Source organism: Dysidea avara, chromosome 11 (assembly GCF_963678975.1).
Source record: "Dysidea avara chromosome 11, odDysAvar1.4, whole genome shotgun sequence".
Lineage (NCBI taxonomy): Eukaryota > Metazoa > Porifera > Demospongiae > Dictyoceratida > Dysideidae > Dysidea > Dysidea avara.
Window position 1 is genome coordinate 26,316,191 of NC_089282.1, and position 12,088 is coordinate 26,328,278.

The window sequence follows — 12,088 nt, forward strand, 5'->3', positions numbered from 1 at the left end:
CTTCCCCAGGAGGATTTTCATGCACTGATTTATGGCACCTTAGTAGTGGACAGTTGTCCCAGTGATGGTTGACCAGGCTGAACTAGCATGATAGCAGAAGGCTTTGCTTTTTTGCTGTTTGTTTGTTTGTATTGTGTGTGTGTTGTAGAACATAGTTGAAAATTAATCAAATTGTATCAAAACTTGTTTTATCAAAGAGGGTAATGTGTACGTACAATACAGTGAAGAACTATTGTTAAAGTACATTTCTTAGTAGCGTCGATCTGAATACATCACCATTAATTTTGTTTTGTCACTATATAGGGTCACATAAATTATCAAATGAACATACAGCCACAGGAAATATATTCACTTAATTTATGTTCAACCTCACACAACTTCAGAATGATGAACTATTCAATTGTCAAAACATTGCTCAGAAATGTGGATAACTGATGCTCCAGTGTGTGTCACTGTGTATCCATGGTAACATTGTTTTATTCCCCTTCAGGCCTTGTCCCTGATTGAGAGATGACAGCTGATTGGTTAACAAGAACTACTCACCCATCGGTTCACCACCCTGTGGTAAAGGAGTATTCATCTGTCAACTACAACAAGCTGATAATCCGGTATGTAACAACTGTATGTGTAATTAGAAATCCATTTATGTATTTCAGGAATTGCTACTATATTTATGACAACTGATGCGAGCACTACATTACGACTTTGAGGGAGAAATTGGCTCAAAAGTGTCAACATTAGAAGATTTGTAGTCTGGCTTCTTTTTGGAAGAACAAGGTATGGTGAAACTATCTCCTTATAGATAAGACCACTTCATTATAGTGACCATGTCAAATAGGTCCCAAACACAGCTAAGGTGTATTTCATGACCTCATTAATAAGACCACCTCATTATAGTGACCACGTCAAGTAGGTCCCAAATGTAGCTAAGGTGTACTTTATGATCTCATTATAAGACCACCTCATTATAGTGACCATGTCAAGTAGGTCCCAAACATAGCTAAGGTGTACTTCATGATCTCATTATAAGACCACCTCATTATAGTGACCATGTCAAGTAAGTCCCAAATGTAGCTAAGGTGTACTTCATAACCTCATTAATAAGACCACCTCATTATAGTGACCATGTCAAGTAGGTCCCAAACACAGCTAAGGTGTACTTTATGACCTCATTAATAAGACCACCTCATTATAGTGACCATGTCAAGTAGGTCCCAAACATAGCTAAGGTGTACTTCAGAACCTCCTTAATAAGACCACCTCATTATAGTGACCATGTCAAGTAGGTCCCAAACATAGCTAAGGTGTACTTCATGACCTCATTAATAAGGCCACCTCATTATAGTGACCATGTCAAGTAGGTCCATAGGTAACATAAGGTATATAGTTGGAATTTTACAACAGTCGGTAGAGGTCATGCATGGATGTCAAATGTTCCTTTGCTCCTTGTAGTGGTTATGGGCTTCTAGTGTAGTATATTGTGGTTGACCATGTTGTAATATGTTGTGTTTTCTCCTACAATGTAGTACTGGAGGAAATGACCAGATGAACAAGTCAGTAAATTATGAACAACTTTTCTCCAGCAATTTTTAATCATAAAAAAGTTGTGTAATATATTACAACAGTTGATTTGTGATGACTACAGTCAATAATAGTGTGTGTGTGTGTGCATGTGCACGCAGTGTGTGTTGTGATGTACATTTGTAGGGAGGGGGTGGGGTTACTGCTACCCAGTGTTGGGGGTAACACATTATGTAATAATTATTACTTCCCTTCAGTATACATATTACCAAGAGTACATAATAATAGAAGAGGGAGGAGAGTGTCTAACTCTCAATATAATCCATACAAACACACTGCGCTCAAACGCTCCTACTTCAATCCATAAAACTTCTAGTAATAAACCAATACCTTTAAGTGAACAGAAGACTGTTGATGTTTCCTAATTGAAGCAGTAGAAGTGCTACAACCTCCTTCATAGAGCAAGCCATTTGTCACCTTTGGTGGCTATAGTTGATTGCACAAGGTCTGAGCAGCAGTGAGTTTGGTGAATCCACTGAAGTTAGACACTCTCCTCCCTACTCTATTATTATGTACTCTTGATATTACGAACTCTTGGTAATATGTAACGAGTTGACATTTAAAAAGTAACTGTCCCAACACTACTGCTACCATTTATGGTGATTACAAACAAGCAGTAGACAAGTTCAACAGGTGTTACAAGTTGTGTGTCCAGCTGAACAACAAGGAGGCTGTGTGCTCATCACTAGAATGTCATCACTCAAGGATATCACTTGATGGAACACTTCTCACAAACTGGTATTCACATCATTGCGGCCTGACATTAGGGAGAACCCCTCTGGAACATGTGATGTAACTGATGAGGAGTCAACAACTGGAAAACACACATTGTATTTGATGTGATGTATCTATCATTTGTAACCTCCAGCACAGGATAAAATTAATAAAGGTGTGAGGAAATTACAAACTGCCCCCAGTAGTGGGGTTTCTTTGGTAGACAGTTAGACAAACCATTACACCCCAGTATGTAGTGGGGCTTTTGCTCTTACAAGTTGCCCCACATAGCCTGTACTGGAGCGGAGGGTAGAGGCTAACATATTAGTAATCACTACGGAACATGATGGTGTCGTATGTCACCAACTGATACCGGAAGAACACCTTTGTATTTATTTTGGATGGGGGAGAAAAGTTTTCCCTCTGGGCTTTCAACAGAAAAGCAATCAGTACATATGTATAGTGATAAATTGGTCATTGTGTAGAAGTCAGTGATTTACATAGCGTAACTGAAATGTAGCGGGCGCCGCCAAACCAACATTGGTAGTTTGTTTAGCAGCCACGCCCCTATGGAATGCATGAGTTCCGCTATTGGCTCGAGGCATCGATATTATCAATTTTAGCTTCGCTTTATTCTTAACGCATCGCGATCGTTCAAGTGTCCGTGTACAGTGTTGCTCTATTCAGTTAGTTTCAATGGCTGCTGCTAATCAAGAACTGAAACAGTTTAGAAGTCCTAACAAAGGTACAATTGTGAATTTAAATCTGGAGAAAATGATTTTTTTTTTTGTTGCAACTACAGTTTCCACCACTCCAACACTGCTGGAGCTCCAACGACATGTGACACCACAATATGCTACAGACTGGAGGGAGATAGGAGTAGAACTGGGTCTGACTAATGCTAAACTGAGGGAAATAGAAGTTAACTACCCACGTGATGTCAAGCAGTGTTGTAACAGAATGTTCTCAGAGTGGTTGAGGGTGGACACCACTGCTTCATGGGAGAAATTGTTTACTGCCATCGAGTCACCTGCAGTGTCTGGCGATCCAGTTAGAGGTAACTGTATAGTTTGTACATGTATTGTGTGTTGTTACAATATGTACAGTAACTATTGCTAGTAGCTAGTTATGACATGTTTTGTTTGGTTAGGTCAAGTTGAGCCCAAACTCAACACAGACAAGTTGACTATCACTGATCCAGTCAAAGGTAAAGTGTACTGTAGTGTACTCCACATTAGCTGCTGTTGTGTATCCTGTAGGAGTTGAGGCAGTCACCATGTTGTCCAGTAGAGTGGCCACAACTAATGCACAAGCACGGTTTAGAGTTGACAAGGAAACATGGCCACCAGGTCAGCCACATGATTTTACGCCACTTCTACTGGTCCATAATGAAGGACAGCAGAGGATGGACCAAGCTGTTGAAGTTGCTAAACTAGTCCACAAAGGTGATGTCACTTCACTAGCTACTGAACAGTTAGTCCATACTAAGCATGCTCCACATGTTAGCAAAGTGACCAAAGAGGTGACGAAGATTTTATCCCCACTAGAAGAACGGGAAGAACCACAATTCATTATGATTGAGGGTGCCCCTGGTATTGGCAAGTCTGTATTGTTACGTGAAATAGCTTACAGGTGGGGTAAACAACAATTGTTACAAACATTTACACTGCTATTATTAGTCTGTCTACGTGACCCCATTGTTCAACAAGCTACATCAATCAGTGATCTTCTTCTGTCATTCTGCAAGGGAGACAGGAGAGCTAAAGAAATTGCAGCTATGTGTAGTGATTACCTTTTTCAAAACGACGGCAAACATCTGCTTTTCCTTTTCGATGGCTTTGATGAGTTTCCAGAGCATCTACGAGAAAACAGTTTAATTGGTGATATTATAAATCGCAATGTTCTACCTCTCTGTGGATTAGTGGTGTCATCTCGTCCACATGCCTCAGTGTCCCTCCGAAAACAAGCCACCATCAAAGTAGACATATTGGGTTTCACTGAGGAAGAGCGATCTCACTATATTGAAAAGTCTTTAAAGGGACAACCACAAAGTATTGAAAAGCTTACCTGTTACTTGCAAGATCATCTCACCATCAGCAACCTCTGTTTAGTGCCTTTTAACATAGTAATACTACTTTTCCTGCATGAAATGGGTATTCCCCTTCCCAGTGATTCCAGCAGTTTATACCATCACTTCATCTGTCTCACTATCTGTCGACATCTTGCCAAATCTGGTTGTCCACTGAAAAATAACATCAAGCAGCTAGCTGACCTGCCGGAGCCATACAGTAAAATAGTTAAACAACTTTCCAAGTTAGCATTACAAGCACTCAATAACAACCAACTAGTTTTTACCTATGAAGAGATCGAGGCTGCATGTCCAGACGTCGTAACTACCCCTGAGGCCATTAATGGGTTTGGCCTGCTACAAGCTGTACAACATTTTAGCCTTACAGGGAAAACAATGACATTTAACTTCCTCCACCTCACTATTCAGGAATACCTAGCGGCTAACTATATTATAACTGACCTTCGACCAGACGAAGAGTTTCGTCTCCTTCGCAAGCAATTCTGGAGCGATCTTCACACGAACATGTTCTTCATTTACGTCACACTCACGAAGGGACAACGATATTCTTTTAAACAATTCCTGTCTGGTGGAGACGATAAGATCGCCATTTCCAGCAAATTCCTTAACAATCAGTTAAAATGTCTTCGCCTGTATCGATGCTTCAAGGAGGCTGGAGATGACAGGATGTGTAAAACCATCGAAGAGGCAGAAATCTTCAATAACAAAGAAATCGATCTTGGCGGCACTAGGCTATCAGCTACTGATCTCGAGTGTGTGTCACTCTTCCTCACCTCCTCTTCCCACAAGCAGTGGGTGAAGCTCCACTTGAGGAACTGCTATATCCAAGATCGCGGCCTTCACACCATCCACAAGTACCTCAAGAACTGTGACGTCATCATCAACAACTTGTGGTTGACCAATAATGGCCTCACCAGCTCATCCTCCTCCTTCATCAGTGACATTGTCCTCAGCTGCAAAGTAGAACAGTTGTGGATTAGTGGTAACCTCACAATTGGGGAGAGTGAAGAGCTCTACACCATGTTGACCCATCCCTCCTCTATGCTAACAGGACTGAACATGATCAATACCTCATTATCCTCCATTGCAGTAAGAACACTATTCACTGCAGTGAAGGATACTAACAAGTTGAAGGAGCTCTGCATTAACTACAACGCCATCATTACTGATGATGTGGTTGAGGACATTGCTACATCATTAGCTACCAACAAGTCACTAGTGAAGCTGGGGATGAATGGCAACCCCATTAGTGGGGAAGCCATTACAAGGATACTACAAGCCCTGAGGGGCAATAATACGATACAATTGCTATATGTTCCCAGTTACCCTCCAGCAATTAAGGACATGATTAGATCAATAGAACAAGAAATCAACACAAAGAGAAGAAGTCAAGGAATACAAGAGGAGCTAACAGTTAAGTTCTGGTACTAACACTTTTAGTAGTTCAGTTTAGTTTATGTTGTTGTACTATTTTACAACTATTATCCCGCCACACACGTGTTGTTATTTTATTGTAAAAGTTGATAAGAATTGTTTTATTTAACACCAAACCAAGTTGATTGTCATTTCAAACATTTCCTAAAATGATGATGGCGGGCGGTTATTATTCATTATGGCTGAAAACCTTGAGCAAGACACTTCAACAAACTCACTAATACAATAATGAAAATTTTGCAGATTTACAAATCCATGAGGTGGAAAATAGCCATAATGGAAATTTTGTGTCACTTCCATTAAAGGATGTGGGCAGAAATGGGAATGTGTGGACTTGTTAGAATATGTTAACCACCTCAACCAGACTAGCTTCCCTCGTGACAGTTGCTCAGAGATGGAGTAGAGCAGAATGGAGCCGGCTGCTGCAGTTTAGCAACACTACACCAACTCCAGCCATAGCTAAACTGGTCAGTTAGCTACAGTTAGGAGGTTAACCATTTTAATACTTACTAGCATCACTTCATGTAGTGACTCCGGATATTACGAATTTACAAGAAAATCCTACAATTTAGCAATTTTGTTAGCTTTAAAGTTTTACTATACAGGAAGTCCGTATATTTATAGTATGCGAGAATATACTAACAATTTATTCTAAACCCCCCTAAAACAGTTTTTCTTTAATACTCTCCACCTCTGAGTTTACACAACACAATTTATCACTCACTTTATGGCTGCTCCAGCTGCAGGTTAACAACAAGACCAACCAACAACATAATATCCTACCTAATACACTAACTAGCTAACAGGTCAGTAAACTAACTGACTATTAAGCTACACTAACTAGATAACAATTCAACTAATAACAAACCACCGGCCGGTTATATGCCGGAGACTAATAGACCTACTGACCTAGTTTAGAGTTTAGGAGGGTATTGCTCCTCTATGGCTGGCTATACCGGACACAGTAGTGGTCTGAGCTAGTCAATAACAAGTCCTTTCACTAAAGTTCACAGAATTCCTACAAGATAAACTCAGTTTATAGCCTCATTTAGCTATACCAAAAGCTTTGCATTCTGTTTTTAGCACCATCCCTAGTCCTAGAGCTGCCAAATTTGGAAAAAGCCTCGGAAAAGCAAGCCATACAATTGAATGACAGTTCCAAAAGCATTCTGAAACCCTCTTTATTAACTAGCTCAACAGTTTTGGCCTTGTTACTGACTAGGTACACTACAACGAGCTATTCTAACAACTTCAACTTGCTCTCAACTTCTTCATTTCCTAGCAACGAATAAAACCAGCTGGAAACTATCCCGCCTTTTCGGAGTAAGCGCTACTTGCGCTTAATTGTTTAGCACAACTCATGGTTCATGAGGAGCAGTTGCTGTCTTTTAAATTCACTCCAAACGCCATACTCTGCCTGAGGGCATGTAAACTGATGTGTTGTGTTATTTACCGCCACAAGGTTCCTTCCTAAACATCTCGTCTGCATGGAAGATTCCTGAGATTTCATAAACGGAAGATACCGGTAATCATTCGATGAAACATAGACCGAAGATTTGTTGAACGTTCTATTAGAGTGTTTTGTTAATTTGGAGGTAACAATGTTATGTACACTCCTTTAATGTGTATGATTTATGTACAATAATATCTAAACAACAGAAGCCATATACCTTACACCACACTACTCAGTGGCGGGGAGCATAAGGACAGATGACCCCTTTGAAAATGTTCTAATAGAACAGTCAACACTCAACAGTAGTGAGAATCCTTAGCTGAACTACACATGATCCCTATACAACTCTTGATCAATGTAGGACACTTAGAAAACAGTACGATTTAAATATTTGCACATACTAGCTACATCAAAATTTTCAGACTGTAAATTATCTGAACTGGGTACAGTGGCATCTTGTAGACCCTACGAGGTGTTCACAAATGACCAAAGCACCTGGTACTGTAGATGTTATGCCTCCTGAGACATTAGCAGCTAACCCATAAATGTCTGATACAATGGCAGACTGAGAACTGGATGTGTTTTCATTTGGCTGTGTTATGCTCCATTCATGTACTTGACATAATAATGTTATAATGGAGTCACTTGTTAGCTATAGATCATTTAGACCTTTACACTCAGTGTCATGTTTGTGGTCAAGTTAAGTCTGGCTGTGTCTACATCATAGACACTCATCTGCTCCAGAATGACAGCCAATACTCAAGTTCATAGTGTTGTAACTTCTTCAATGTCACATGTCAGTACAGCCTCAACAGTGTCCTGTACATTATCCATGACCTTCACTGGCATCTCATTCTTGATGTAGTCTATGGTGTCCTCCATGTCAACACATTGGATCAGGGGATCTTGGAGTAGTGTTACAATTATTATAGCAGTCTGTGTGTGTGTATGGTGAGTGTTAGCTGTATGAAGATAACTGTGTCTCACCTTAAATATTACCTCAATGACTTCCAGAAATAGCAGGTCTATAGAAGAGAATCACACAGTGACTTTACATGTACATTAGGTGTACAATAGACTAATACATGTTATAAGTAGTTTGGTACATCCTTGATTGTCAACAGTAAAATCTGACTGTTCTATTAGAGTATTTTAGTACAAGTGTATGTTCTATTACAGTAGTGAGGTAAGCAAAGCAAATAATGAGACTAACTATACATTCAATTGATAGATTGAACTAACACTACTAACAGAGGATCTACACACCAGACAAACACACTTACCCATCACTCTGGACACAAAGAGAATGGAGAATGTGATGAGAACAGTGTCAACAACCAGTGGGGTAGTGTACACTCAATAAAAAGGTTTATATTATAGTATGCACATGCTGAGCTGGAACATGGATGATGCGATTACACACAATCTTGAAATTTGGCTCATTTGTAGTACTGCTTGACCCACTAAAAATATTTCAATTTTTTTTATTCAAATGTCTGACAATATTTACAGCCAATCAAAATTTTCACAATACATTTCCTATAGGAAAACCATATAGGTACAGTGTCCAATCTGTCCATTACAGTCCTTTCCCAAACTTGTAATGGAGCCAAACCATACATGTGTTGTTGACACCTTTGCTGTCACCAATAATCATCTGGTTGGCTGAACTGTTAACTCTGTTGAGAAAAAATCCACTTTTAATTTTTAGCTGTTTTTCAGGATTCAGATCACTTGTACATGCTATAGTTTGTGTGTGTGTGTTGTGTGTGTGTGTGCAGGGGCGTAGGGAGGGGGGTTCCGGGGGGTTCAGGAACCCCCCCTGTAAAATTTAGACTTCTGCAAGCAGGATCCTAACACACCATTTAGTATGGCAGGACAAAATGAGTGAGCAATATAGTGTAATGGCACAGCACAACAATTGATAAAACTTACATTCATCTCTCAGGGAAGGATTTACAGAGGTAACATGAACCCTCTTCAAAACTTGTTTAAAGATCAATATACTCTAATAGAGCAGTCTGGTATACTCTAATAGAACATGCATGTAAATATCCATGTCCATTTGAAGTTTTTCAGACATTCCAACATTAAATGCAAAACTTAGCATGACCTTATACTGCTATAGCTTTGGTATGCAGTGTTTAAAGATATAGAGCTCCAGTAATTTATCACTTGTGTTATGCAAAATGAATTCATGCTATGCATATTTGTATAGTTATATTGTTTTGATTGTCATTTGTATCAGTGGATTCATGGCTCCTATACCACAATGAGATATAACCATCACTTACAGATTACCATATGTGTCCCTATGTGTTATGCTGTCTGTTTCCACTAGGTGACTTTATCTAGTACTACCTTCATCCCTGGGGCACTTAATGCATCATAATTAATGTAACTTTTGCAGCAATTTGCTGAGTTTTGATTTATTAAAATATTGAAAGTCTCTCAGCGTCTGGGGGCACAGCCCCCAGACCCCTACTTCTGGTAACTTTTACACTATATTGCTCACTCATTTTGTCCTGCCACACTAAATGGTGTGTTAGGATCCTGCTTGTAGAAGTCTAAGTTTTACAGGGGGAGTTTCTGAACCCCCTGGAACCCCCCCTCCCTACGCCCCTGCAATTTCCATTGAAAATGCTCTCAGATTCAATCTTGTATTGTTCAAATTTCAAAATTTTCCACTTTCAACATTATTATTCAACATGCACCTGTTCAGTGTTGTGCAATTGTGAGAGGGGTGCATCATGTATTTGGTTGTCTGTACCTACCCAAACTTTTCCATTAGCAAAATGCTTCAGAGAGCCATACCTATAATCTAAAGGCAGTATATAAAATATCTACAGGCAGAAAATATTATGAATTTTATGTGGAAATGTCTCCAAATTGCAGTATTTTAGCATCTATTTTTCAAAATTTTCCTGGGGGGCATGTCTGGGAAGTGTGCTTTGCATACCTCTACCCAAGAGATTAGTACCTTGAGTTAGCCCCCCCCCCCCCCCCCCCCCCCCCCTTTTATAAATCCTAGATCTGCCCCTGTACAGGGGTGGGTAAAAAGAGGCTCTTGACCTAAAATTTTGTGTCTTTGAATGGCATGAAAACTTTATCCAGTAATGTTTTGGGGTACTTTGAGGTAATAAGTCACCCCTAGAGTTCCTGTGGATACAGATACATGAAAATGACAAGGAGAAAACATCTGAAGTGTTTGAGCATCAATCAGATAGCTGTAGGGTTGAGGCTGCCCAGGTACAGTCATGGATTTTATCTTTTCTCCACCTTTTCAAATTAAACACACTTTATGTGACAGGTTGTAGGACCAGGTGTCCTACAGACCTTCACCACTGTTTTATCACTATTGTGACATGACAGTTGTGTATAGATTACTGATCACATGTTGTGGCTGCGGATATCTATCATTGATGTCATAGCTCCAGTGACAAGCTCACCTGTTAATTAAAACCCACAATCAAATACTAAACATGTTATGAACATCACTGGTCTATTACAGTGTTCAATTGGTCTATTAGACTATCAATATTTCTGGTACAGTGAGGAACACACAAAGTTTCACTTTCATCCTCACTTCACCACCTTGGAGGTACTACACTAATGAACAGTCTTAATCCTATCAAAAACTTACAATGACTAACTGTGTACATACATTAGATATGAACAAGTAGCTCACCATTGATTTTGAAGTTCTGCAACTGGTCAATAGAAATCATTTCACTTCAACAAAACACCAGTCTTGATACTCTAATAATAGAACATTCAGTTCAACACATTAACTACTACTTGGTGATAAGTAGGTACACTCAATAACGGGAGAATCCGAAGGGGTCAAGGGGCAAATATGTATAAGAGTGCTAAAGGAATTTCTAAGCTTCTAATTGTCTACTCATGTGAAATATTATCATATAATTTTATCATGACAGCTTGAATTAACACTGCTAGTAAATCACTAGGTGATAAGTTGACTATCATCATTACCAGCTGGTTTTGATAACATTAATAGTTTCACCAAGTGTTATCCCCACTAAATGTTCACATGTCATCATCTTGTGCTGTAGTACAAGTCATCTAAACATCATGTCACATGTGAGCTGGAATATGTATACCACAGGATAGTTGTAGTGTTGTGTAACTAGTTTATCAGTTTATAGTTATGAGAAATACTATAGCTTTTCAATTCTGCTATAAAATACAAGGTATATCCTAAACTGCTGCCTTTGTGACACATACACACACACACACACACATGCACACACACAGTCCAGGGGCGTAGCCAGGATTTTTTGAAGGGGGGTTCCAGCACCAGCATTGAGTTACCAGAAGTAGGGGTCTGAATTGTGTACCTGAATTAAGTATTGCCATACATAATAACTACACAAGTAGATGAATGAAGCCCTTTAAACAGACCAATGTACTTCATTGTATGTATAGTTGCAGGCAGATTTGGAAAAATTCCATAACAGAACCAACTACATGTTTCCAGTGAATGTTCTATTAGAGTAGTTAGCTGACTGCTCTATTAGAGTATCTCGATCTTGTACACCTCCAATGCTGATCCGGGTCCTTGTTGCATAAACTTTAGCATAAATCCACTGATAATACCTTGGAAAGATGTTTATAAGGTGGTTTTATGAGTATTTGTATTATTAGTGACCATATAATTATGCTAAGACAAAATTTCATTATAATACTCAGCATATTGATCCAGTAAAGCCTAAATATGAAGGGGGGGGGCTTCAGCCCCAAACCCCCCCCCCCCCCCCTGCTGTATTAGCTATATAGTTATACAACAGACACGAGTG

At 39.4% G+C, this 12,088-nt stretch overlaps 1 protein-coding gene and 1 long non-coding RNA gene across 8 annotated transcripts; one reads left to right on the forward strand and one right to left on the reverse strand.

Annotated features, from left to right (window-relative positions):
• The first annotated feature begins 2,243 nt into the window (after window positions 1–2,243).
• On the forward strand, window positions 2,244–5,943 carry LOC136238106 (protein NLRC5-like). Its single transcript, XM_066028436.1, has 4 exons — window positions 2,244–3,040; window positions 3,098–3,352; window positions 3,446–3,502; window positions 3,555–5,943. Exons 1-4 carry the CDS (start codon window positions 2,992–2,994, stop codon window positions 5,813–5,815), a joined length of 2,622 nt encoding a protein of 873 aa, XP_065884508.1. The 5' UTR covers window positions 2,244–2,991; the 3' UTR covers window positions 5,816–5,943.
• LOC136238108 (uncharacterized) lies at window positions 3,854–7,126 on the reverse strand. Of its 7 annotated transcripts, XR_010692758.1 has the most exons (7): window positions 6,543–7,126; window positions 4,826–5,337; window positions 4,651–4,744; window positions 4,363–4,567; window positions 4,203–4,311; window positions 4,088–4,153; window positions 3,854–4,035 (listed from the first exon to the last, which is right to left on the reverse strand). It is a non-coding gene; the product is annotated as an uncharacterized lncRNA (long non-coding RNA). The 7 variants fall into 7 exon arrangements; XR_010692754.1 differs by having other exon boundaries at window positions 4,363–5,079; window positions 5,158–5,337; XR_010692756.1 differs by having other exon boundaries at window positions 4,363–4,744.
• Between the last annotated feature and the right edge of the window lie 4,962 nt (window positions 7,127–12,088).